The 26,727-nt window shown below is 60.6% G+C and overlaps 2 protein-coding genes across 6 annotated transcripts in view; one reads left to right on the forward strand and one right to left on the reverse strand.

Moving 5' to 3' along the window:
- Positions 1-26,727, forward strand: part of PRMT7 (protein arginine methyltransferase 7) — an 84,684-nt gene that overhangs the window by 46,421 nt on the left and 11,536 nt on the right. The window contains exons 19-21 of one of the 5 annotated variants that reach the window (XR_016225315.1): positions 20,649-20,855; positions 21,883-22,060; positions 24,000-24,157. Coding sequence is in view for 3 of the 5 variants with exons in the window: in XM_089320319.1 (XP_089176445.1) it covers positions 20,649-20,855; positions 21,883-22,060; positions 24,000-24,070 (456 nt within the window). In the remaining 2 variants the exon portion in view is untranslated. Of the gene's footprint in view, positions 1-7,800; positions 8,025-20,648; positions 20,856-21,882; positions 22,061-23,999; positions 25,487-26,727 lie in introns of those variants that run through there. The other 4 variants (XR_016225316.1, XM_089320320.1, XM_089320319.1 and 1 more) reach the window with 4 other exon arrangements.
- SMPD3 (sphingomyelin phosphodiesterase 3) lies at positions 767-10,137 on the reverse strand. Its single transcript, XM_070062649.2, has 7 exons — positions 8,679-10,137; positions 4,226-4,301; positions 3,965-4,120; positions 2,490-2,579; positions 2,280-2,343; positions 1,352-1,514; positions 767-1,196 (listed from the first exon to the last, which is right to left on the reverse strand). Exons 1-7 carry the CDS (start codon positions 9,999-10,001, stop codon positions 1,095-1,097), a joined length of 1,974 nt encoding a protein of 657 aa, XP_069918750.1. The 5' UTR covers positions 10,002-10,137; the 3' UTR covers positions 767-1,094.

Raw genomic sequence — 26,727 nt, forward strand, 5'->3', positions numbered from 1 at the left:
CTGCCTGCACACTGGCGAGGGGAGAGGTGTGCTCTCCACTCCTTGGCCTTCTGTCCCTTTCTCCAGGACCCCCCAGCCCGGCTTGGCTAGGGTAGTAGCTGCTGAGGATGGGCCCGGGAGGCAGAGCCCAGCCCCACTCGGAGGCAGGCAGTTCCTGAGCTGTCAGCCATGGCGGGGTGGGGGTGGGGTGGCCGGAAGGGAGAGGGGATCGGGAAAGGAGAGGATGTGTTTAGTTTTGATAGAAGCTACAAATCTATCAGTTCTGAAATCAAGGCCCCCCTCCCCCCTTTAAGCTCGTAAAAAAAGTGACGCCCTCTTCTCCAATTTCCTGGTTCTGCCTCCATTGCCCAGCGCGGCCTGCAGGGAGCCAGGGAGCAGTTGGCTGCTGGGCTGCAGGTGGGCCCCTGCCCCTGCAGCAGGTTATACCCTTAAAATGAAGGGTGGATTTTGTTTTTAACATTTTCTGTTTTTCTTTTTAAAATACAATCGCCCTTGAAGACCCTGGGAAGAGCCCTGGGCTGGAAGAGCCCTGAGTCCCCGCCTGCGCATCCTGGCTGAGGCGGCAGAGCTGACGGCCGAGCCCAGGGGGCGCTTCTTTGGCTGGTTCTTATTGTGTTTGGAGTTTGGCCTTGGGTGAGGCCCGAGCAAGGGGTCTGTGTGGCTACAGCGTGGCACGTGGCATGCGGGCAGCGTGCATGCGAGGGTGCAGGCATGCGAGACGACATTGGCAGCAGACAAAAATAATGAACTCTGGACAAAGCTCGAGAAGAGATACAAAGAGTACATAAACCCGGTTCTCAACTAACCCGTGGGTTACAAACTAGGTTGTGCTGTAGGTTTGTAGAAAATCGTGTTTGGAAAGAATGGCACTGGTTAGGCAGCCAGGGCTCCCCAGGCTGGCCAGAGTCCTCAGTCCACCGAGGGGCCCAGGGCTGCAGCTGCATGGCTGCCAGGCTTTCCCTGCCCCCTCGCCCCCTGCCCACCTCCCCCAGCACCGGGCAAGCGCTCCATGGAGGGGACAGGGCCCGGGGGCGGGCTGCGGCTCAGAGGGCTGGCGCGGCCCTGCTGCAGACGCCGGCCGGCGACTGGCTGCTCTAGGCCTCCTCCTCCCCCGAAGACACCATCAGCCGCATGGCCACCGGGAGGTGGTCGGTCAGGCCCGACAGCTGGGTGATGAAACTGAATTCTTCCACCTCCTGGGTTGAGTGGGAGAGGAGAGAGGCGCTCTGATTAGACCCCAGGGGGCAACTTGCAAAGGTGGGACCTGGTGGAGGGGGCAGCCTGGGGCTCCCAGAGGGCTAAGGGGAGGGCAGGTCTCGTGATGGGGAGCAGAGGGGCTGCGTGGACTCACGGCCTTCCAGTCGGGGCCGAGCCCGTCCTCAGCGTGCAGCATGTAGTCGATGCGCCTGCCGCTGCCCTTGAGCAGGTCCTTGCGCCCCTTCTGGCCGCCCCCCGGGCTCTTGCTGGTGGGGAAGGCCAGGTACTCCCTGCGGCCTTCCTCGCTCTCCAGGACCCTGTGGGCACACACAGGGTGCACGTGAGCCCCTGCCCCACCCAGAGCCTGGAAGGGCCCGTGTGTGGAGCCAGTCTCTAGAGCGTCCCTGCGGCTCAGGGACCCGGCCCGTCCTGATTGGCCCTTGATAATTAATTCCAGCATCAGTGATCTGAGTGTTACTGATTGCCATTTTTAAATCGTCTCATAAAAAGATAATTTTCTCGGCATAGGATGGTGTTTCCAGTTTAGTCTATAATCTAATTAATTGGCTCGGATGAGCTGCAAGGAGCCGTGGCCGTGACTGTGTGAGTGATGAATTGGTTCTGCCGTTGCCCTCGCCAGAGTGAGTTTGATGGGAACCTGGGTTTGGTGGTGAAGTTGGGAAGACACTGGGCGGGGGTCGTCTGCATGCCCGATGGGTGCTGCAGGCCTCAGCCCCTGGAAAGTCTTTTCTGTACCCAGCAGGGCCAAGGCAGGCCGAGCTCTGACAAAGTGGCTGTAGCTGCTGGTTTAGGGAAAGGCCCCCGCAGACCCCAGGCTGCTCTCCGCTGTGAAGCAAGGCCGGCTGCAGGGCCTGGGGGCAGCACAGCCCCCAGCTGGGGTCCTTTGGCTCTGTGGGGCAAGGGGCAGGTTCCGCCTGCTGACAGTTCACAGCTGCCTTAGCTGAGCTGCTCTCGACTCCCGCCCTGCCCTGTCTCCACAGCCTGACCTGGCCTTGGTGCCTCTGCCCAGACCCGGAGCTGGTGGGGGCTAGGCCCGCGGCCTGCAGCAGGCTGGGGCTTACTTTTGCAGGTTGTCGGGCGTGCACGCATCTTCGTCGTAGAGGCCGTTTATGTCCAGCAGGGTACCTGGGAACAAGGGCAAGAGTGGTCACCGCAGCTTGGGGGAGGTGGCCCCTTGGCACTGGAGTGTGTCTCCAGTAGTGGGGCCCTGGGGCATGGGAACGCGTGTGGACCCAGCCCCCGCCCCAGCCCCTCCCAAAGCCCCAGCTCACCAATGGCCCATGGCTTTTCCTCCCCAGGCCCCAGGCGGCAGGGGTCCTTGTAGCGGGTAAACAGGGCATGCTGCTGCTCCAGCTTGTCGTCTGCGGGAGGGAGCCGTGCGGGCCTCAGCGGGTGTGTCCCGGCCTCCCTCAGGTAGCTGCCTCTGGGTGGGCCTGCGGCTCCCGGTGGCTGGTTTTCTGTTCTTGAAAGTCCCCCCCCTCCCCAGCTTTCCCTGGGAGGACAGAGGTCACGGGCGCCCTGGGGCTCTGGCAGACACTGACCTCAGGCCTTCCAGATGCAGAGGCAGACCTGGTAGGGGCTGGCTAACACCAACCCAGCTGGGCTCCTGTCGTGGGCCTGAGGGACACCTGGGCCCCCCCCAGGCTCAGAGAGGGGGTGATGGCCATCCAGGATTCTCATTTGGCAGCCTTGGGAGCCAGGTGGCCTTTGTGAACCCCCCCCCCGGGGAGGGAGGGGTCTGGCTGGGCAGACTCCCTCCCCCACCACAGGCTCCTGCTGTGTGTCCTGTGTCCCCACCCCAGTGCCCAGTGTTCGGAGCTGGTACTGTGGCTGTGACAAGGGGCCACAGGGACAGGGTGGGGGAGGAGCCAGCTCGGCAGCTGCAGCTGCAGGTGTTCCTTGCTCCATGGGGCGTGTGGGAGACCATGTGTTCCATGGTGGGGCAAGCTCCCTGCACCCTGCAGCTGCCACCACACAGAGGCATCTCCCTGCGCCCCAGGTGAGACCCTCAGGCCCCACCAGTCAGCTGTCCAGGGTAGCAGGTGCCCAGTGCCCAGGAGCCCACAGCTGGGGTTTTCTGACACCAACCTCAGAGCTGTCCATACCCCAGAAGGCCACTGTGACATCCACGTGGCCAAGATCTGTTATTCAATCAGTTATTTAAGACCCACGTAGGAGACCCACAGGAGGCTCTGGGGTCCTGGCTTCGGATCAACCCAACTCCTGCCATTGTGGCAATTTGGGGAGTGAACCAGCGGATGGAAGATCCTCTGTCTCTCTCTGTTACTCTGCCTTTCAAATAAGTAAATCTTAAAAAAAAAAATTCCACAGGTGAACTGTTGGTCTCTTATCCCAGTGGTTTAAGACTGGATTCCCAGGGTTCAAATCCAGTTCGAGCACTGCCTTACTGCTGTGTGACGTGGGGCCAGTTACCTGAGTCTGCTGCTCCACACCACGTGGGTGCACGGGATGCCCACCCTTCAGGGTCATTAGGGGACCGCTGAGGAGCGCCCAGGGCACAGCGACAGCAGCGCAGGTATGAGTGGCAGCCCACAGGCCTGCCCTGGCCCGGGTTTGACTTCGGGCTGTGGTCTCCCTGGCAAAGCCTCTGCGCTCTTGGGCTCCTGTTCTAGGACTCGTCGGGGCAGAGCAGTCAGTCTCCGCCTCGAGGGGCAGGGGGTTCTTGGAGCCGCCTCACCCAAGGCTTCCCAGCAGCAGGCCCGGGTGGGCAGGGGTGCGGCCTCACCAGAGGAGCAGTTGTCAAAGTTGAGATCTCCACAGACGACGTCGAACGCCACCAGCTCCTCGGGGTTGGCTGTGCTGGACGAGGAGGTAGATTTTCGGAACTCAGCCAGCCAGTCCTGAAGCAGGTCCAGCTGCTCACACCGGACAGCGCTGTCCTCTGCGGGCCAAGCACAGAGACCGGATGAGAGGGCTCGCGCAGCCGCCCACCGGGCCGGGGCCTGTGCCGATCCCACCCCCGGACAACCTCGGGCGGTGACCATACCTGGCGGGGCGTGCAGGTGTGTGCAGGCGATGTACCCGACGATTCTTTGGTCCTGAGGTGTGCTTCCCACCTGCACCTGGTGGGGAGGCGAGGCGTCAGTGCTGTCCGCAGCAGCCACGGCTGCCGTGAGCGTGGAGGGCCGCAAGCCACAGCCACCTGCCTGCTCGGTCCAGCCCTCGCAGGCGTGCTGTGTGCCAGCATCCCGGCTGCACGCTGGGACCCAGGAGTTCCTGGCCCTTGGCTTGGGCTTGGCTTAGCCCTGACTTGCATTTAGAGAGTGACCCAGCAGGTGGGAGCTCTGTCTCCCCACTAAAGAAAGTCATTCAAAGTGGGCATCTCAAGTGTACATCAGAGACAGCTCAATGCCCTCCGTGTGCAAGGTGGAGCCCCTGTCAGGGCTGTGCTGGGGGTGCCGAGGAAGGGCCCCAGAGCTGCCCCCCCACCCCCGCGGCCCTCTGGCCACAGCTGCTGGAGGCCACGTGGGAGGAGTCATGGGGGAGGCCCTGTCCCCAGTGCAGTAGCAGGGCCGGCGCAGCAGCTGCTGAGCCCGCCGTGGCCAGAGCTGCAGTGGCCATGCTGCAGCCACGCTGTCCGGTCCACGGAGTCTCAGCAGGCGTCCGTGTTTCCTCCTGCTGTGAGGTTGTGTCAGGGCAGCATGCCTCTCCTTGGTTTCTGGAGCTCCTCCGCTCCCCCCGCGCAGCCCCTGGGCACAGATGTCTGGCCACTTGGTAATGGGCTGTAGGGCCTGGATCTGGGCCGTTCCTACACTCACATCGGCCATTTGCTTCTTGCCCATTGACCCGACCCAGTCTTCAGCCCTGGAATGGCTCCATGGAATCACAGGCCCAGGGTCATTTGCTCTGTTGCAAAAACACAACACGGTGCTGAAAGAGGCCACATGGTGGTGCTGTCGTCCCTCGTGCAGCCCAGGTCCCAAGCCCATTTCCTCATTCATATTCGCTTAGGACGTGCTGAGCACAGAGCAAGAGAAGCTGAGCGGCAGGCCAGGGCCCCAAGGCTCAGAGGGTCCAGGCAGGTTCAGGGCAGATCTGTTGGCCTCCATGGGCCACTCTGCTGCTTTCTGAGCGCTGGGGTCTGCCAGGCTCTGTACCTGCCGCCCATCTGTTGGTCTTAATGTGCCAGCCTCTGCCCGAGTCAGCACTCTTGTCACCTGCCCTGTGCAGGGCTGGGGCAGGGGACTTGGACCAGAGGTGTCAGTGTCAGACTTGGCCCTGGTGCTGAGAGCCTGGCTGAGGCAGGACTCGCACGCAGGCGACAGCAGCCTCTCCTGCACCCCCACTGCCCCTCTTAATCGGTTGTGTGGTCTCGCCAAGATCCACTTTATTATTTGCTGGGATTTATTGATTCCTGGCTCACGTCCCCGGGAACTGCTGTCTTGTGTTTCTCTTGCAAAAACAAACAATCACACTGAGAGGCTGTGCTTGTCGGTCCTGGTGGGGAAGCACTGTCAACAGGGGCGGTGCCTGAAGCCAGGCCCTGTCCTGGGCGAGGCTACAGGGATCAGGGCAGGTGCGGGGACCGCAGGCAGCCTCCTTCCTGCGTCCCGGGCCCTTTCTGGGCTGGGCCTGTCCCGTTGGAAGCCTCCTTAATTTCACCCATGGCAGAAGAGTTGTGCTCGGTGCCACCAGAGCAGGGGAGGGCACACACAGCTCTGCTCCCACTGAGTCTGCTGGGATGGACAGCTGTGCCCGCCTGTGCACAAGGGCTGAGGAACCCACCCGGGGAAATTTGGGCTGAGCTGCACAGCCACTGAGCGGAGCTCCTGCAAGCTGGCTCTGCCAAAGGCGGGGTGGGATGGAGGCAAGCAGGGTGCAGGGTGCAGAGGCCCCTTGTGGACGGAGGGGCCAAGTGGAAGGTGGGCCGCGGCCCAGTTGGGCCAACACAGAGGAATAGTGGCCTGGGCCAGGCAGTGGCTTTGAGACATGTTGGACCCAGGGCTACCTGGGAAGTGAAACCAAGAGTCTTGATGGACAGGGCAGCACAGGGCACAGCTACATGCCTCCTGGCTTCAGGCTGGGGGAACCTGGGAGAGGGGCGACCTGGGACAGTTGCTGGGCTCAGTTTGGGAGGAACCACACGTGTCCAGAGGTGGCGCTGGGGTGCAGAGGAGAGCACTGGGCTGGGACCAAGCTGAGGGTCATCAGTAAGGGCAGGAAGACAGCGCTTCCTGGGGCTGGGGCAAGGGTCGAGATGAGCTGAGGGAGCTGTGGGGTTGGGAGGTCGTGCCTGGTGCGGGGGCAGCCAGGCCCCAGTGGGGCTGCCACAGCTGTGGGGAGGCAGGTGGCAGATCTGCCCAGGCGTGGAGAGAAGCTGCAGGCTGGGTTTTAGGTGCAACGTCCTGCCTTGCGAATACTGGCCAACACAGAGAAAGTTTTCTTAACGGCGGGAGCCAGTGAATCCTATCTGCAGACCAGGCTGAGACCCAGGGGGCAGAAGGACCCGAGAAGAGGCCATTCCGGCAGAAGCGCGGGGGAGGGCTGTGCTAGGGAGACCTGTTGACCCTGCTGGGAATTGTGGTCAGCGTACCAGGTGCTGGGTGAGCGTGAGGAGGGGCTGTGTGGCTCGGCTCGGCTGGGCTGGGTAGGCAAGGTTCCTATCCTGGAGCCATCTGTAACAGGCAGGAGTGAGCGGGCGGCCCTCCCACCCCAGGCCTGACTTCAGACAGTGACTCCTGCTGCTGAGTAAGACGCCCAGAACAGCACAGCGTGGAGCCATGGCCAGCAGAGGGCGCTGGATCTGTCCATCAGAGGACTCCACTCACTCAGCTTGTGCATGAAGAGCCAGGGACCCAACCCTGGCCCTGGCCGAGCCACACAAGAGCCATCGGGCACCCCGGAGGACGTTGGGGTCCTGGGACGTCCGCCTGGCTCCAGCAGATTCTGCGGAGACATCTGCCCTGACTCCCAGCAGGCACCAGGCGCACACGCTGGCACTTGCCTGGACAGGCTAAGCACGGCTCCTACAGAAACAGACGTGAGGGAAACCCAGCCCGGGGGCCTCCGAGCCTCGGCATCACTTACCCGGGCAGTGGCTGCCTCTGGGGCAGGGGGCGGGGCAGGGCAGGCTCTGCCGCTGCCCAGTGAGGCCTCCGAACACTCTGGGGGGCTGGCACTATGGCACAGCAGGTTAACGCCCTGGCCTGAAGCACTGGCATCCCATATGGGTGCTGGTTCAAGACCCGGCTGCTCCTCTTCTGATGCAGCTCTCCGCTCCGGCGCTGCGGCTCACTAGGCTAATCCTCCGCCTTGCAGCACCGGCACACCGGGTTCTAGTCCCGGTCGGGGTGCCGGATTCTGTCCCGGTTGCCCCTCTTCCAGGCCAGCCCTCTGCTGTGGCCAGGGAGTGCAGTGGAGGATGGCCCAAGTGCTTGGGCCCTGCACCCCATGGGAGACCAGGAGAAGCACCTGGCTCCTGCCATTGGATCAGTGCGGTGCGCCGGTCGCAGTACACTGGCCACGGCAGCCATTGGAGGGTGAACCAACGGCAAAAGGAAGACCTTTCTCTCTCTCTTTCTCCCTGTCCACTCTGCCTGTTAAAAAAAAAAAAAAAAGCAGTAGAAGATGGCCCAGGTCCTTGGGCCCCTGCACCTGCGTGGGAGACCCAGAAGAAGCACCTGGCTCCTGGCTCGCATCAGCGCAGCTCCGGCCCTTGCGGCTATCTGGGGAGTGAATCAGCGGATGGAAGACCTCTCCCTCTCCCCCCCGCACCCCCGCCTCTCCTCTCTCTGCGTAACTCCGACTTTCAAGTAAAATAAATAAAATCTTTTAAAAAAACAAAAGCACTCTGGAAGCACCAAGAACGGCCTTTGGCTGGAGAACAGAAGTCGACACTCGGATCATCTCGGGCTCAGAAGACAGTGTGTAATGACCAAATTACTGTGGTCTGAAAACTCCTCCAATTGCATCCAAATTAGCAGAAATAATTATGATTCACTTTAATCAGTGACTATGGAGGCGAAGCCATGGGCTGGTGGGCAGAGCCTGGCACGGCAGCTGCGTGCCAGCCAGGAAGGAGCGGCATCCAGGCCAGTGCAGCCCGTGGCCTCTGTGAGCCGGCTGTGGTCCAGGGCCGGGGACCTGAGAGTCCTGTGACCACCTGCAGCCCTCGGTCTGCACTCGCCCTGCTGCCAGCACCCTCCTCATGGCTGCCATCACCACGAGCACTCTGGTAGCCAAGGCTCAGACCCCTCCCAGCCTCCCTGCCCTGTTCCGCCCCCAGCTCGTGTCCATCTCACAGTCTGGGAGCCGATGGCTCAGACCTGAGGAACCGGCTTGAGGTCACTCAGGCAGGTGTGCCTGAGCCCAGGGCTTCAACTCGTGCCTGTGCTGCCACCTCCCTGGCCCCCAGCTCGGGGGCTCAGGGGTTCAGCCTGGGCTCCCTTGGCTGCAGCCCACCTCCTCACGTGGCCCCTGGGCTGGCCACGGCCTCCTACCTTGAGAAACAGCGCGCCCTTAGAGGCCAGGTTGTCGAAGCCTCGCCCGTTGGGGTAACAGTGATAGGCCACGTCCATGACGGGGTAGCGGCTGGCAAAGAAGAGGCCGCTGTTGAGAAACTTGAAGCCGCAGCAGCCGTGGCAGCCGTACACCCCCACGTCGTACAGGATGTACTCGAAGTAGCCGTGCAGCTGGTCTTTCAACTTGGCGGCCGCCCGCTTGTCAAACACCTCCTGCAGGCACAGGAAGTCCAGGTTGGCAGGGAAGAAGGCCGAGACCTCGTAGTCGAAGGCCTCATCCGGGTGCCGCCTCCTGCGCGTGGCTGCCTTCTTCACCACTGAGGCCTTGTACAGGAGCTTGCTGTTGGAGCCGGGCTCCGTGCTGCCGCTGCTGCCATCCGGCCCGGCTCGTGCCTTCACCAGGGACTCCCTGGAGGCGGAGGGGCTGCCCAGGCTCCCAGAATCCCCGTCCCGCTGACTGTGGTTGGGTGTCTGGCCCCTGGGGCCCCCGCCGGCCCCGTTCCTGGCCTGGCTCCCAGGGGCAGGGTCGTCAGCCTCAGGGGGTCGGCCCCCCTCCTCGCCACCGATGCGCACAATGCAGGTCTCCTCAAGGCCGCCGCCGTCAGTCGGGTCAGCAGGGGCTGGGCCATTGGCAGCCTCGTCACCATGACGCCCACCATCGCCCTTGTACTCCACCGAGGCTGTCCTCTTAATGCTCCCAGGGACGACCCGGGCCCCGCCATCGCCACCCTGCGGCGACACCAGGCTGCTGAAGCTGGCCGCGCTGATGGAGGTGTTGGTGGGCGAATCGATGTAGATCTTGATTTGGGGCCGGGCGGCGCCGTTGCGGATCCTCTGCCCGATCTCCTTGGCCCGGGCCTGGGTGTTAAACAGGTTGTTGAGCCTGGCCAGCGAGTCGGGGAGGAGGCAGAGGTTGGCGGTGGCGAAGCAGAAGCTTTTGCCAGTTCCCGTGCCCTTCCATTCGCCAAGCAGGGCTGCCCCGCCGGCTGCACCCTTGTCCCCCAGCCGTGAGTAGACGTAGGGCCGGCGCACGGACTGCAGAGGCGACCAGAAAAGGAAGCCAAGAAACGCGAAGGGCAGCGCGGCCACGAGGAGGGCCAGGTAGACGGGCGTGAAGAGCACGGTGCAGAGCAGCTGCAGGCAGCAGGGGTCGTCCGCCCGCTGGCGCTTCTCGTAGGTGGTGGGCCGGAAGGAGGCTGCCAGGCGGTCCACCAGCCAGTAACATGGGAAGATGAGGGCCCAGGACACAGCGTGCAGGGCGGACAGACAGCTAGTGGGAAAGGGGGTCGTGTACAAAACCATCGCAGCTCGCTGGGCGCCGCGGCCGGCCCTACTACATGGTGTCCGTGGCAGCCGCGGGCACTTTCCTGGGCCGGGATGGGGGGTGGGCGGCTGGAGGAGGGTCACCTCCTGGCACGGTGTGACTCTGGGTGGTCAGTGGCGAGTGCTGGCCAGCCGGTCATGGTTGGCCTCAGCGGGCCATGCTGGGACGCTGGTGCCTGCCGGAGAGCCTGCAGAGACAAGGAGCTTGTATTGGTATTTGGGGAACATTTGGCCCCTGGGGCTGCCCCCACAGCTCACCCCATCCCTGTTTGCTGCAACATGCACAGGACCAGGCTGGTGCCAGCAGGCTCACACGGGGCTCACGGGGGCCAGAGGACGGACCCCACACACTCCATTTGCCTACGAGTGTTTTGTTCTCCTGGAGTAACACCAGGACATGACTGTTTCCAACTGGCTACCTTGACCTTGTAATGAATTGCTGGAAAAATAGCCCAGGTTTTCTGAGGGGCACGACTTTGAGGACGCAAAAAGGGTGGGCCAGCTGGGAGCAGCGGAAGTGCTTCCGGAGCCAGGGGTGTGTCTCAGGTGGGCAGGCCAGCGAGCCCGGGTCAGAGGCTGCAAACACAGCCCTCGACACTGATGCCAAGTAGGTCAGAATGCAGAGAAGGGGCCAGAGGGCAGTGTGGCTGGCAGGGCCTGGGAGGAGGCGGCGCCACCCACACGCAGCCAGGTTCCCTGGTTCTCTCAGGGGCCTTGCCTGCAGCATCTGCTGAGCTCTGCTCACAGCCCGGCCACTGGCTCAGCACAGCCTGTGTCGTGACAACTTCCAGGATGGGCAGAGGACCAGCCGCAGGGACCCAGACCCTGGCCAGTCCCTGTGACATTTGGAGAAGCTCCCTGAGACTAGGTGGGTCTGGCCCCGGCTGTAACCGCTCTCCCTCAGGTCCTCCAAGAGCCAGCCCCAGCTGTCGGAGTGAGTCCGCCCAGGGTCCACGCCCTGGGGCATGCAGGAGCCACCATGGGAGGCTGCCAGGTGCATTTATTGTGCTGAATGTAAAATCAGTACAGACGAGTCTGGAGTGTTTGCTCAGCCTCCAGGGGCCCACAGGTGCTCATTCTGTGGAAAAGCTTCCACGAGCACCGAGCGCGGGTTTTCATGACCAGGCCAGCAGGGGCGTCCATTTCCTGCCCACACCTGCTGAACCCAGCCCACTTCTGCCCTGCCCCATGACCCTGTACCTGCTCCTCCTGAATCCCAGATCACCCACGCTGGAGACCTGGGCGTTACCCAGACTCCCCGCTGCCTCAGTGCCTGGGGCCCCCACTGGGCCACCTGCTCTGGCCCAGGACCACCTCCCTGCCGCGTCCCCTCGGCAGCCCTGCCCCATGCTGAGGCCCACCTCTCACTGTCTGGTCCATCCCTCTCTGCCCCTCACCTCCTTGCTCGCGCTTCCTCTCAGGACCCAGCCTGGAAGTCACCTCCTCAGAGAGGGCCCTGGCCCTGGCTTTGGCACCTCCATTGGGGTTCCTGTCCTGTGCAGGTGGCCTGGTCTCTGCAGTTCTGTTTCACAAATGTTATGGGACACAGCCACCTCTTCAACAGAACAGAAGCTTCTAGAAGGAAGGGGCTGCATGGCGGGGGGACACCACGGAGCCCTGGGCTGGCAGTGGCAGGTGCTCGGACAGGGGTGATGAGTGGAGGCTGACCTCGGCGCCTCTGGCAACGCCAGCCCCACGGTGAGGAGGGTATTTCCTGAGGATTCAGTAGCCCAGGGGCACCCCTGTGGCCACTGCCCCAGGGCTGATGTGGTGGGGACGGGGCCTCCTGTCTCCCAGTGAACCTGAGCTGGGCTGTTCTGCCCCGGTGACGTTTCACAAGGACTTGACTTTCTTCTGGGAACTCACTGTGAAGCCGATCCCCACGGTTGTGCTGGGAACGGCAGGCAGGTCTGCGCAGCCCTCCGCCCAGCGGGCCACCTGGCTGTGGCCTCGGTGACCTCCTGGCTCTGCGGCCAGCACCAGTGACTCAGTGCTCGGAGGCTCGCGGGTGTCCGGAGTCCTCCCACGCTCACCATCTGGCCGCAGACTTCAGGACACATGCACTTGCTCTTTCTGTAAGACCCCCCACCCCAGTTGCTCCTGGTTGCCAGAGAAATCTAAGGTGGGGTGGGGGCCACAGCCCCTCCTTCTAGTGCGCAGGCAGGGTGGCCCAGCAGCCCTCACTGTGTGTGGCCAGAGGCCACGGGTGGCGTCCCTGTGGGGACAACAGGAGGGAGTGATGGGGCCTCCCAAGGATCCTGTAGTTGCCACCAAGGTCAGACTCCTGAGGTCACCTGGTCACTCCTGAGGCCCCGGTGTCACGGAGCAGGCTTGCTCCCTCATCTCTGGCCTGACGTCACCAGCCTGGCCCAGCCTCACTGTCCCCAGGCTCAGCTGCAGCCCTACACCCACTGGGCAGTGTTCAGAAGGGTCTGCCCCAATGAATCTGATGGTCTCTCTCTCTTGGTGGCCCCCTTGTTTCTGGGGACAGAGTCCAGTGTCCTGCTTCCCACCAGCTCCTTCCTCTCCCACCCCCACACCTCTCTGGGGCCTCCAGCACCCAGCTGGCTCCTGGGCCTGCCTGCCAGGCCTCTGCACCTGCTAGGCTCTCTGCCGAACCCTCCCCTCGTCTCTTATCAGTGCTGCCTCAGCCTCAGGCCCAGCTGAGCTACATCTTGTTGGGCCGTTTCCTTGGTCCCATCCATGGCTGCCTGTAACGTGCAGACCTCCTCCCCACTGTGCCGTGTCCTTCCAGGGGCTGGAGCTGTTGCTCTGCGGACCCCCACCCCCGGCCGTGGGCACTAGCAGGACAGGACCCCTGTCTGCTTGTGCCTGAGCCCTGGGTGTGGCCCCCATGTTTGGGGAGGGAAAGAACGGATGACAAAATGACCAACTGAGGAGTGATGGCACCCTGATGCCTGAGGCTGGGGAGGTAGGGCCGGTGGGGCTGTCCAGGGGACAGGCTTGCTCTGGGGGCTGCAGGGGGGCTCAGCACAGGCGGGCAGGCTGTGCAGGCCACGCCCATGGCACTTCCGGCAAAGGAATGATCCTCAAAGCAGAATTGGTCTATGTCCCTGGGTTACGGGTCAGAGGCGGAGACAGCCTCACTTCCTCAAACTGGTTCCCCCGCGTGGCTCCACCCAGCACTGGCCGGTCAGAGGTGGGATCTGACCTCAGCGGGGACAGGCTACTGGGGAGGCCAGGGAGGTCCCTCCTCAGCTGCCCCAAGCCCCCTTCCCACCTGCAGTGGCAGGAGTGGCCAAGCCTGGCCTCTGTACCTCTCCAGAGCTGATCACAGGAATGAATGATTTTGGCCTCTCGTCAGGGTCAATGGGACCTGAAGTGCTGGCAGCCCTGAGGGCCAGCGGGCAGTGGTGGCCACCAGCAGGTCCTCTAGGGTGTGGCAGACGATGCCTTGCCTTTCCCACGGCGATCCCAGCTGCTTCACAGCCACCCCGGCTTCCCTCGCCAGAGCCGAGAGCCGTGCCCTGGACAGGAAGCGCCCTCCCAGGTGCTGCCCCTGCCCTGCTCCGGGGGCCATCGCTGCCTCCACACACAGAAGCTGCTGCAGATGCAGGAGGCACAAAGGGTTCTGCCACCCGAGCGCCTGTTTCCAAAGTGCTGTGGTTAATTATTTTGTCTCGGGGCAATGAAAGGAGGGAAAACAAACAACAACACATTAATTAGTCTGATCTACACTTTCTCTGTGAAAGAGGAGAGGCTGAATTGAATGTTGGGAGCTGGCAACTTCTCAGAGAACCCTGGAGCCTCTGGAGGAGCGGCCAGGGCAGGAGGTGGCTTCCCGCGCTCGGCGCACAGCACACGCAGGTGCTCAGTGGCACCCTTCTCTGTCCCCTTTCTCTCGTCCGCACTCTCGTGGCGGGATTGGGACAGAGCAGGTGGGCTCAGCCTAGGCCTGTTTCTGGGCCAGGGACCCCTTCTTCTCCTCCACGCCCCAGCTCTCTGCTTCTGTGTCCCTGGGCTGGCAGCTTTGCTAAGTGACGTCCATGGGGCTGGGCTGATGGGGTTGGCAGAGGTCACAAAGGTTTTCGCAGCCCAGCCTCACAAGCTGGATTGCTCTTACGTGGGTCCTTACGGTAAAACCAGCACCCGTCCCTGGGCTCCACCCCTTTGTGAGTCCTGCAGTGAGACTTTCAGAATGTCTGAGGTAGACCCCCTTCTCTGCCCCCAGCACCAAGGTCTCCAGGACTGAGCGGGAGACCCAGAGACCCTCAAGCCCTTCCAGGTCCCGGTAAGCCCAACAGTCACTCCTAGGGCCTGGGCTCAGTGAGGGGCTTCACAGTGCCCCAAGCAGGGCTCCTGGGAGTCACAGCAGCTGAGTGGGGGTCTAGATCTGCCCCTCACCCTTGGCTTCACAGTGCTGTCTGGGCTTGGGCCTCAGGCTGATCTGCATGAGACAGCGGCGCCGGTCTTGACGATGGATAGCGATGCCTCCCAGGTCCCAGGCTGCTGGCCTGGCTGGCCCTGCCTCCTTCCCTACCTCCTGAGCTCCCCTTTGCGGAGGTGAGCTCCTATGTCCTGGTCGTGCTCTGCAGTCCATGGCCTGGATGCTGTTCTAGGGGTGGACACAGCCACGCAACTCTCGGGACCCTCTAAGAAGCTGTCCACACTGTTTGGCCAGAGGCTCAGCCTTCGCTAACTCGTTCCTCTGCCCTGCAGCCAAGACTTGGCCAGGCCTGAGTGTGACAGTTGAGGGCACTCCTGGGTATCAGCAGCAAGTAGCTACAGCTGCTCCAAGGGCTTACTGACGCTCTGCAGTTAGCCTGTCAGCACTTGAGACACCTGCTGCTAACCTGGAACTGTAGGCATCACAGCCTAGGAAGTGGGGAACCGTGGCTGCTCAGAGGCCAGAGCTGAGCCAAAGTCCCCTCCTAGACACTGGCTGAGGCTTCAGGGGCCGGCTGACCTGCCCTGACCAGGGAAAGACACCCTCAGGTACAGGGCCTGGTCAGGCTGCTCCCATCTGAGCAGGCTGTGGGGGGCAGGACCTCTGCCGTGGCCCCCCAGGCCCCAGCACCCTGGGAAATGAGCCTGACAGGTGCACTGGTACACAGGCGCTGCTCGCCCAGAGGCTCCAAAGGGCTTGTGGACGCAGGCTTTGAATTTGAATTTCTCAGGCAGAGGGAAAGTGAGCAAGCCAGACCAGTTCCGCCGGCCCCTCCACAGAAGCCTATAGCATCCTTGAGGGATCTCAGCCCGGGGAGCCTCTGGAAAGTTGGTGAGGGCTGGGAGTTGCCCTATTTGGGGGCTAGACTGGGTCTGGTCCTGTCCTTTCTTCACTCCTCCTGGCCTGCACGCCCTCTCTTGGCAGCAGCAGGGCCGAGTCCTGGAGACAAGGGACCTCCTGAATCCTCCTCGTGTCCACGGGCTTGTGTCTGAACAGGCGCTGGACCAAGCCCCAGGTTTCTGCAGGAAAGGCCCCGTGCGTTGCTCCAATCCAATTACCCAAGTGTGCCTGTGTCCGCCAGCAGCACGGATCTCGGGCCAGCCCGGCTCCGCCTGGATGCCTGCCAGGAAGGTGTTGGCATGGCAACGTGAGCGCTGAGCTGCTGAAACTCAGAGTCGACTCAGCAGAGAACAGAAAGAAAGGCTGAAGAGGATGCCTTTCAGGGTGAGGCGGCGAGAAATTCAGGCTAATCCTCAGCCGCCGTGGCCCACGCAGAACTGGGGTCTGGGGTCCAGCATGAGCGTGTGGGCTGTAGCAGGGACCCCCTGGACACAGGCGCATCCTCCGCCCAGGCATTTCCCTCGCCTTCCCGGCCTGTCCCTGCGCTCCTGCTCCGCGCACCCCGCTGTCAGTCTGATCAGGTAGTGTCTGTTCACACATCCTGGATGGAACTCGGAGTCCCTGACCCTGCCACAGGCCCCAGCGCAGCCCTCCTCACTCTTGGGCTGGGTGGATCCACTGTTGCCTGCCCTGCTGCACGGTCATACAACCAAGCTGCGCCGAGCTAGGGTCTCCCCGGAACTCTTACCAGACCCTCAGGAAAGACGCCAGCATTTTCTCTGAGATGGAGGACAAAGAGCCTGAACCGTCTGGAGTCTACCTTGGGAGTGAGTCCGGTTCAGAAGAAAACAGGTCCTAGGGCTAGAAGGAGAGAGCCCAAACCTTGGTGACAGCTTTGAGCTCTGATCCCCTGTGTGTGCAGCCGACACAACCTGCAGCTTTTCTAACAAAGGGGTCACAAGTCCCACTTTTCCTTTCTCTGGCCAATTTGATCGGGCTCCTGTCACTTGCCACGAAAAGGACACTGTCTCATCTGCCAGATAGATGCTTTTTCCAAAACTCAGTTCTTACCAGCTCCTCCCTGTCCTGGGCACTCCTGCTGTGGCTCCCCCAGCAGCCCACTGAGTCCAGTGGGGGCCTGGTGTTCCTCACAGGCATCCCTTGGAGACAGCAGTGCAAGCAGACGGGTCTGTCTGTCTCTGTCTCTCTCTGTCTCTGTCTCTGTCTCTCTCTCTCTGTCACACACACACACACACACACACACACAGGTGTGGGGTCAGGCCCTCCTTTGCCCACGGGGCAAGTTGCTCACCGGCTTCTCAGAGAGCCGTAGACTGCTTGTGCCAAGCAGGGACTGTAACCATGTCTCACGGCGGCTGCAGAGGGGGTGCGGCACTCTGTGCAGAGCTGCCTCCTCTCTGGTATATTTTTATTACTGCTGCTACTGTTCGTTCCCTTGCTGCACAAGCCCTTAGATACAGCTGGAGGCTTCGAAGACTCCTCCTCCCGTGGCCGCCCCGTTCCCCCAGATGCGGGCTAGGATGGGGCTGTGCAGGGTCTGGGGGCCCATGTCTCATGGTGGGACTGGGTCGGAGCTGTCTGCCTCCGGCTGTCGGTGCAAGCCTGAGTCACAGGCCTCCGCAGAAGCCGGCTGCAGCCAAAGGGGCCGTAACATTTTCAAAAAGAAACTTTCCATGGGAGCTATTAATGCCTCGTATGGTTTCTGAGAACAGGAGCCAGTCTGGGGCAGCTCGGAGCACTCCTTTGCCTGGCCAGCCCCGCCATCTCCACGTCAGAACTCAGGCAGCCCAGACAAAGCCAATCTGTGTGTGACTGAAAGCCAATCTCAAGCCAGGGTGGTGGTGCACGGGCCAGGGACGTTTAAGATAGCAGGACCCCTGGGTCCAGGCCCTGGTGCTGCAGTGACACAGGCCATCTCCAGAGAACTTCTGAGTTTGAAGATGTGGCCACCCTACGCCTGCCAGTGACTCAAAGGGCTACTAAACGGAAGGCTGGATGGTGACACCTAGATCCACGCCTGCCCTCCTTCCCTCTGCCTCCACAGGCAGATCCGGCTGCACCGAGTCTGCTGCGGCAGAAGCCCCGAGGCTCACGGCAAGCCTGCGGGAGACAGCCCGAGAGCAGTGGGGGCTGGGGGGCGGGAGTGGGGAGGCTTCCTCTAGGGGGAAGATGGGCTCTGTGATCTCCACCCCATCCACAAGGCCTTCTTCACACGGGACAGGGCCGGCTGTGCCCGCAGTTGGGCATTCAGCCAGGCCTCCTGGCTCTCTCCTGGCGTGCTCTGAGCCTGCCTGGGCGCTGGACGCTGGGCCTGAGCTGAGCCCTCCAAGTGGCCAGGAGCAGGGGAGGGCGTCCCCAGCAGGGCACGTCACTTCCTCGGGTGAGCTAGGGCTGCGCAGTGGCAAGCACGTCCCCCAGTGGCTGGGTATCGCCGCTGCCACCTTCCGAAGCCCTTCGTCGAGGACAGACCAGCGGTGCCTCGCTCCCCAGGCCCCCGCTTCCCTGACACGAAGGCTGATGTTAATGGTCCACGGGCCGAAACAAGGTGTGGAAGCTGCTTTGCTTAGGAAGGAATGGAACATGTTTCCCGTGGGAGTAGAGTTCTAAACACAAGTCCACGCGAGTGCTAGCATTTGTGCGGCCCCTGTGCTGTGTTTCCTCCCGGAACGGACTGGCTGACTGGGTGGTGGGCGGGCATCTCAAGGTGCCAGAGAGCTCAGATGAAGAGGGTGAACCTTCCTAAAGCGGAATGCGCTTACAAAAACGCTTCAGAAGGGAGTCGCTGCACGTTCAGCCTTCAGGTTTGCTGCACAAAGAACAGTTAACACACCGAGGCCTGGAGGGGGGTGGAAGTTATGCAGGGATTACACGGACAATGACTGCGGCCTGGGCTGTGGTATGGTAGGCTAACCAGCATCCCTCAGGGGCGCTGTTCATGTCCCAGCTGCTCCTCTTCCAATCCATCTCCCTGCTAATGGCCTGGGACAGCAGTGGAAGATGATCCAAGCGCTTGGGCCCCTGCACCCACGTGGGAGACCAAGAGACTCCTGGCTTCAGATAGGCCCAGCTCTGGCTGTTGCGGCCATTTGGGGAGCAAACTAGTGGATGGAAGACCTTTCTCTGCCTCTCCCTGTCTCTCTCTGTAACCTGCCTCTCAAATACATAAAATATATATATTTTTTAAATAAAGCACATGCGTGAGAAAGAGTAGATAGAAGCAGGCGGCAGCCTCTCACTCACCCTCCCTGTGGCTGCACCGAGGCTGGGTCTCACTGCCCACACAAGGCTCAGGCCCTTGTCCTGGGCCCTTTTAGCAACCTCTGACCCCAGGTCACTGCTGTCCTCATGTCCTGCCTCTACACATGGCAGCCTGGGAGCCTCTCCCTGCCTGTGAGGCCGACTGGTGCCTCCAGAACATATAACGGGGGACGGGGACACTGGGGCTTCCTGAGTCTGTGCCCAGGGAGATGCATCTGGAGTTTGATTTGCTGGACTGTGAAGCTCCCTTTGTCCACATCAAGGCTGGTGAGGAGGAAGTCCCGGGGGCTGTAGTCTAAGTGCTGCTACCAAACTTGCCTTTCTCTGGCTCTTTGGGGACCCTGGGTTCCAGCTAACACCTGTGCCTCTGGTAGTGGTGTTCTGTCTACTCCTTGATTGTGGCAGCTCTGAGCACCCAGACTGCTGGTGTAGATGGTGCCACATCTTCCTTCAGGAGTGACCTCTTGCCTGGGTCAAGATCTCGGTAGATTTTTCCCTTTTGCCTGCGTCTCCCTGCACACCTGGCACAGTACCCTGTCTCACTCCCTTTGGCTCCAGGAGCAGCCGAAGCCTGCCACCCAGGCATGCGGTGGGATGGTACTTTCTGGTGTCCTAGTGTTTGGGTGGGATCCTGTGCCTCGTTCTGACCAGGGAGCTGGCAGGAACGTGATGCTTGCCACTGCTGGGCCAGAGTACTTAGCAGCCAGTTCTCTCTGGCCCAGCGGCCTGCGCTATACCAGGCGGCAGCTGCTCTATCTGCCTGGGTTCAGGCTGCAGAGACGTGGAGCAGGGCCACAGTTAACCCACACGTAGCGGGAGCAAGAAGGAAACCTCTGGTGGTAGCCAAGCATCACACTCCCCACCCAGGCCGGTTGAGGGAGGCTCTGGCTTGCTGTGGAATCAGCCCATTTCCTTGAGGCCAAAACAAGCCTCACTGAATGACAGCCCTCGGTTTCCCAAGAATGGAGCCAGCCCTGACTCTCTTCTGAAAGACCTTCATGCTGAATGGCAATGATGATATGCCTCTGCCCCCAGAATGAGCCAGATGGGAGGGCCCCTCTCATCGTGTGCACTGAGAAAGACCACTCCGGCTTTGTGTCCAGGGCCTCTGGGACCATGTGAGGGCAGCTGAGCCTTCATCTTTTAATTTCTAGTGGACACTTCCTGGTCAGAGAGAGGCAGTGGCGTTAGAAGGAAAGCAAACCACAGCCGTGGAGAAGGAAGGCCCTGGAAACCTGGCTTGGTACAGGGGTGGTCGCAGGGGCCGGGCAACGTTGAGGGGCCACCCAGGAGCTGGAGGCAGAGTGCGGGCAGACGCTGTGGTGAGGAGCCTGCAGGTGGGCGCAGCCCGGGCTGGCAGCTATTAGGCAGGGAGGCGCATGCAGCTCGGGGACTGCTCTGGGTATTTCTAGCGGCACAGACTTTGCTTTCCAGGTGTGTGTAATGAGGAGGGGTGCACTGTGGAGAGAGGGCAGGGACAGGAAGGTACTGGGTGGGGCAGTCAGTGAACAAGGGAGAAGCAGGTCAGGAGGAGGGAGACGGAGAGAGTGAGAGAGCGTGGGAGCTTGAGTTGAGGGTGGGGCCACTCAGAAGTCTTACCAAGGCCGCCCCCTTGATGCCCACGAAGCCCACCACATTCCTGAGGACAGCCAAGAACAGGCGGGGAGGGGCAGCTGTGAGGCAGGGGCCCGAGCGGAGGACCCGACGCACGCATTCACTGGTCTGTTTAACCGAAGTGCTCAGTGCGTGCCGCCTGCACCACGCAGCCCACGCCAGCCTCGGGCTCGGAGCCTGCTGCTCTGCCGCTGTGTCTCTCCTGGACTTGGGCCAGCCTGAGTGAACCTGGCTGGCTGCAGACCCCTCGCCCCAGCCAGGGAGCAGGCGGACAGAGTGCTCACAACCCCCCGAGTCTGCCTGAAGAAGGATTCTGTTTTCTAACTCTGAGGCCAAAGAAGGAGGCCTGGGGGTCCCGCCACTCCCCACAGACCCCCAGTATGTATTCCAGCACCCACCCCGGCGTTGCGGGTAGCACTCCGCCAAGTCCTGCTACGTGGAACTTATCCCTTCCCTTTCTTCTTGCCCTCTCTTTCCTTGCTAAGGTGGGCACAGCCAGGAGCCTACGGAGGGAGGCGAGAACGGCACCAGGAAGGCAGAAACAATGCGCGTGTCACTGTCACCAAGCATGCCCCTCACGCCTCGCAGAACGGGCGCATCACAGGGGACGCTTCCCACTGCGGGTGTGCACAAACACCCCAAATGGGTACAGCTGCTCCCACTTACAGATGAGGAAGCTGAGACCCAGAGAGGTGAGTGACAGTCCCTGAGAGGTGCAGCCGGGTCACCTAACTCCAATTTCCCTTTTCTCTCTACCTCTCTTGCCAAGGCTGCATATAAATGACATGCAAATGTATTTCAAACTATGTAAATGAGCACCACCCAGCACCAACTGCCTTTATCTCCTAGAAGTGACAAAAAGACCCTATAACGCTACCTCAGCTTCCATACAGCAAGGTCCCGTGCCCTTCTTCCAGACCCTTGAGCTCTTAGTGAAAATCCCAGTGACAACGACCTCCCTCCCTCCTTTGGGGCTGCTGGCCTCATCCAGGTGTCTGCCTCCTTGGACCCCAGGCGTTCCTACCTGCAGCCTGGTGACCTCCCTGGCAGTCCGGACTTTAATTTGGGAAGGGGTGGGTTCTTACAGTGACCTTGCTGTTTGCCTCCAGGTCTGAGGCTGTCAGGGGTATCACTGTGTATCTAGTTTCTAGAATGGCCTGGCAGTTTGAATGCCTTCTCTGGGATAGACTCAAGAGTAGAACTGGTAAACTTCACAGCTTCTCTGGTACTTGCTAATCACCAAACTACTTCCCACTAAGGTTATATCAATTTACTGACTGCTTGATGCCTACTTCACGATATTTTTGCCAGCTTTGGGTTTTAGCATTTGAGAACACACATATATTTGGATAATTGAGTGGGCCATGGTGCCTGGATACATTTCCCAGGACGGCTAACCTGCATTCCTCCCCTTTTGTAAAGTGCTGCTTCAATCATTTTCCCATGGCTGGAGAAGTGCCTCTCCTTGAGGTGGGCTGCAGACACGCCCCCCGCCCCCACCACCACCCCAGGGGTAGCATGGTAGCCACACTCAGGGGATCAGGAGGGGATCAGTTTGGAGCTTGCCTCAAACGGCTCACCCCAGAGCTATGATTTTCAAAACTGTCAACCAAGCAGCAGACCCTTTTCTTAGACAATTTCACACGCGCCTCTTCACATGAAAACATTAACACGGAGCTCATACAGAGCCGCACCTCCCCCACTCCCTGCTGTTTCAAGAAGCCGCGCCCATCTCACCTGCGGAGGGGCCTCTCAGACCTTGCCCTTCCCTCTGGAGAGGGGACGTCTTGTCGCGGCAGTCAGGACCTGAAAGGGGATGAACAGTTCACAGAGGTGACCAGGACAGTCTCCGGAACTCAACCGACAGCCAGCCAGCTGCCCGGGACAGGTGAGCCAGGTACAATAACCCAGGGCCCCACCTGCACCGGAGGCACCGCCACACCCTTCACGCAGTCGCCAGGCGAGGGTGTGGGCTCGGCTGTCCCCGCAGTCGCCAAGTGCGGTGGCCTGCCGGAGGGGTGCGGGCGGGGCCTGGAGAGGGAGGCCAGGTGGGGAGGGCTCTGCAGATGGGAAGTACAAGCCCTACACGCAGGACAGTGAACTTGGGCCGGCAGCGGTGGGGGCGGGGCGGACGCGGAACTCGGGCCTTGGGGCCTGGGCTTGATCTGATAGGAGAAGCCAGAACAAGCCAAGCTCTCCCCAGGAACTTCGTGTAAACATCTGCCTCACAAAGACTTCTGGGGGTGGGGGGAACCTAACCCAGGCCTGGAAAGAGAGGCAGTGGCCACCAGGATGCGGTGGGGTTGGGTTGGGGTCGCAAGAAGGGAGACCCAGCCCAGAGGGGTTTTCAGAGGCAGCGGTTGGGAGGGCAACACGGTGCCACCTGCTCTTTGCACCCTTGGCTGCCGCAGCCGAGGGATCCTGCGCTCTGTGGACCTGCCCTCCACAACTTGTTGGCTGCCCTGTAGCCTCCACCAGTGACCCTGGCCCTGTGCCACTCCCTGGCCACGCCCCCAGCCTCCCACACAGTCCCAGTTCCTCGGTCCGCCTTCCAGTGCCAGGCCCCGCCTCCTCCACAGTAGCAGGTTTAGCCCCCTGGATCCACGCTCGCAGCTCTCACAGCCCACTGTCCTGCTCACAGCCTCTTAGCACCCCACTCTGGGGCAATCATCACTCCTCAGGGCCCCTCCGGGCCACACCCATCCTCTGTATACACTGATACTGCAAATCATTCAAATTAAGTGCTTTAGAAGAAGCCGAAATCTGAGTCCCAGTAGCCAAGGACAGTGCAGAAGAGCTGGCGGGAGCATCTCACTTCGCAAACAGTCGGCTGCCTTCGGATCAGAAATCCACATAGAGAACCAGGAGACCTGGTTCTGGGCCAGGCCAGCCTCCCAGCAGCTGAAAAATCTTGGACAAGTCGCACAGTCTCTGAGTCTCTGATGCTCCTTCCTCCCAGAACTTTGGGGGACACTACAGGATCATGCATGGCCACAGACAGGACCAGCCGGCCCTGGAAGCGGCCAGATCAGAGCGGGAAGGGGGAAGCCAGAGCCCTGGGTGCACTGTGCTCCACAGTGACCCGAGTTTCCCTAAAGGCCCCTGTTTCCATGCAGACTCCCTGGCTTGTTTGCTCTGGGCTAAGTGCCTGGCGGGCATCCCTTCCCAGCCATAGCCAGTCTCGCCTGCCGGCGCCCTCGCCTGCCTCCTGGCTCTCAGCAGGCTGATGGTCTGCATGCATGTCTGTGCTTCCCCCTCTTGCTGGGCTGACCTGGCTCGAGACCTCAGGCTGGCGAGCATCAGCAGGTACACATGATGGAGGCAGGCCTCTCCCGAGCCCCCTGGGCCTGTGCCACACGCGGTCCCCTACCCTGTCTTCACGTGGTGCGGAGAGGAGGAGCTCGCTCCTCGCAATGGGAAGTTTGTCCAGCAGGGGCTCTGGCCTCCCACATAGCCCAAGCTGTCCCCATTAGCTGCACAGCCCCTGTCCCTTCCCTGCCAGAGTCTTCTAGAAACGCCCTTGCATGTTTTCCAACATGAATTCCACGACAGGAACTGCCTATTTAAGGAGGGGTTCCTGAAGGCAAAGGGAACCTCTACAGCCTTGAAATTCTAAGGCCTTTTCTTTTCTCAAAGGAAAAAAAAAAAAAAAAAAAAGCCCATGTCAGACCAGTGGTATTCTTAGGCACACCTGGCTTTGAAATCTGCTCTCCTTTCACAGGCTATAGCTTCTCTCCCTCTTTGAGAGTAAGGTCACATCAAGCGAGGGATGAGAAATGAGGAAAATCCCATCAGAGCCCTCCCTCTGCCTACTACACATCTCCGTTCTCTCCCAGGCGAGCAGAACCAGCGCCGGCCACAGGCCGCGTGGCATCGCTGCTCGGAACGCACCGGCAGGAAGCGGTGAGACAGAAGCACCTTTCATCCTCGGCGAGCTGCTCTCCTGGCTCCGGAAGCTGGCGGTGCCCCGGGCCGAGCGGGGCCTCTGGCTTAAGTAGGCAGTGGGAGCGGGGCAGGGCGGGCCTTGGGGGGCAGGCACGGAAAGTGGGCCGTTCAGCCAACACAGCAAGGCAGTGTCTGGGGAGCCAGCAGTGGTCCCAAGCACGCGTCTGCCCGCCTGTCCACCAGGAGGCCTTAAGCCCGCAGGCCCCTAGACCGCAACCCAGCACCTGAGGTGACCCCAATGGACGTGCAGCTCCGAGTGAGACCACGTCCCTGGCTGCACTGAACTTGGTCAGGCTCCTGGATGCCCCCACCTCTCCTGGGCAGCAGGACCGGCTGTGAGGATGGGTGGACCTGCTCCCCAGAACCAGCAGTGGCCTCAAGGCAGCCGAACACTCCCAGCCTCAGTTTATACTTTCTTGAAATCAGGGTAACACCTTGTAACATCAATATCATAGGTCCAGAAATGACGTTTGCAAAGGGCCTTGCTTCTAGGAAGTTGGTTTATTTCCCACATGGTGACACTGGAACCAGGTACTCATGATGAGCCTCAGGCCCAGAGAGGTTTCGTTATGAACCCAAAGTCACACAGCCCCCTAGCTGAGTGTCCGAGTCAGATGTCACGCAGACCCGAGAGACTGCCCAGCTCATTCTACAGTGAAGCTTGGGCGAGGGGGGGGAGTAGCTGCTGGCCTTGGGGAACAGTCGTGGCCAGACCTTGAGAAGTCATCCCTCTTCCCCCAGCACCAAGGCGAGGGGAGAGGCAGGGCTGCCTGTGGTGGAGACGGGGCGGGGTGTGCAGAAGGCCCCTCAGTAATGGCTGGGCGTGGCTGGAGAGAGGAGCCGCCCCCTCAAACCTCAGAAGCCTCGGGGGAATGCTGTGGGCTGGGGAGGGTTTCCCTGGTGGATTCAATGTGAGCATCCGGTGAGCTGGGATTGTGCCCCTCAGGGAGCAGAGGTGAGGCCACCACTACTGGGGAATGAAGACAAAGTCTGTCATTTCGTGTTCGCAAAATTTCTAACTCTAAAAGTGCACGGAGGGAGCCAGCGCTGTGGTGCTGGCTAAGTGGCTGCTCGGGAGGCCGGCACCCCGTGCCAGTGTTGGTTTGAGTTTGAGTTTGGGCTGCTCCGCTTCTGATCCACCTCCTTGCTAGTGCACCTGGGAAAGCAGAAGACAGACCAAGTGTGCTGGCCCCAGTCACCCATATGGGAGACCCACATGGAGTTCTAGGCTTCTAGATTCGGCTTGGCCCAACTTCAGCTGTTGCAACCATTTGGGGAATGAACCAGCGGATGGAAGATCTCTTTCTATCCCTATCTCTCTCCCCCCGCTCTCTGTCCCTTTCAAATAAATAAATATATAAATCTTTTTTAAAAAAAAGTGCAAGTAAATCTGCTGATAGATCATTGAAGTCACTATTAGGAAAAGTAATATATTTTCAGTTTAGTTTCAAAAACATTAATTTCTCATTCCCCCTCAAAGAGTCAGGAAAACTGAAGTCTTGGATCTCTGTGGTTGGAGGGAGAAGGAGAAACTGGGTTGTGATTATGTATAAAGGCCATTCATCTGTGGACCACTAGCTGTGGATATTATGGGCCTGACCCCCTTCAGGTACTTGGTCTACCACGGCACAGGCCACACATGAAGAGCCCCGTCTGGGTTCGAATCCAGCCCTGGGTGATACTCGGCCTCCACTTAGCCTCTCTGAGCCTTGAGTTCCTCTCACTGTGGGGTTGCTGGGCGAATTCGATGAGATGACACTGGTAAAAATCCTCAGCAGGTGTTCAGTGATCAGGTGTCCCTTTGGAAAGATGATTCTACAGGGAGCGTGCAGTGGGCAGGAGTGAGAGCCAAGCGGCGTGGCCAGGAGCTGAGCCTGGAGATGGCAGGTCCACGGGAAAGAGAGAGGTCACATGGCTGGGGTAGCTAGGAGGGCAGAATGGTGTTAAGGCTGAATGTCTGGGTACACTGCAGCCCTAACCCCCAGGATGGCTCTCTGTGGAGATGGGTGCTCCAGGAAGTCATTAAGGTTCAATGAGGTCATGGGTGAAGGCTGTGCCGATAATATTAGTCCCCTAAAAAGAGGCAGCAGAGATCACACACACACGCCCAGGAAAGGGCAGGTGAGGGCTTCCGAGAGGGCGGCTGTCTACAAGCCAGGAAGAGATCTTGCCCAGAAACTCTCAGACTTCAAGAACTTCAAGCTTCCAGACCTGCGAGGAAATACATTTCTGTTGTTTAAGCCATGGGGTCTGTGGTATTTTGTTACAGTGCCCTGAGCTGACTAAAACAAATGAGTGGGACTACAGCATGACTGGGTAGCGTGAAAGAAGAACAGGGGTGCTGACAGGGGTTCCCCAGTTCAGGCACCTGCTTCCACGGTGGAGGTGCTCACTGGCCAGGGGTGGGCGGGCGTGTGTGACATGCGCATGGACATGCCAGGGTGACAGTGGGGTCTGGGGTTGAGGGCTGGGCTGGAACAGGATTTGGGAGTGACAACATTTTGTCAGATCATTTATTCTGTCTTCTTCAGCTGGTCCATTCTAATTCTAATTTCTTGTTATGTAAGACAGCTTTTGTCTTTTATACATTTGTAAAACGTCAGACATGCCCCTTTGCTT

Source organism: Oryctolagus cuniculus, chromosome 18 (genome assembly GCF_051225735.1).
Source record: "Oryctolagus cuniculus isolate XC-2025 breed Fujian yellow rabbit chromosome 18, ASM5122573v1, whole genome shotgun sequence".
Lineage (NCBI taxonomy): Eukaryota > Metazoa > Chordata > Mammalia > Lagomorpha > Leporidae > Oryctolagus > Oryctolagus cuniculus.

Excerpts from the sequence above, each read along its gene's own strand:
- SMPD3 (XM_070062649.2), bottom strand. The coding sequence starts at position 10,001 with ATGGTTTTGTACACGACCCCCTTTCCCACTAGCTGTCTGTCCGCCCTG. Across the intron at positions 4,121-4,225 it reads ACACCTGCACGCCCCGCCAG|AGGACAGCGCTGTCCGGTGT; the intron begins GTATGGTCACCG and ends CTTGGCCCGCAG. Across the intron at positions 1,515-2,279 it reads ACGCCCGACAACCTGCAAAA|GGTCCTGGAGAGCGAGGAAG; the intron begins GTAAGCCCCAGC and ends GTGTGCCCACAG.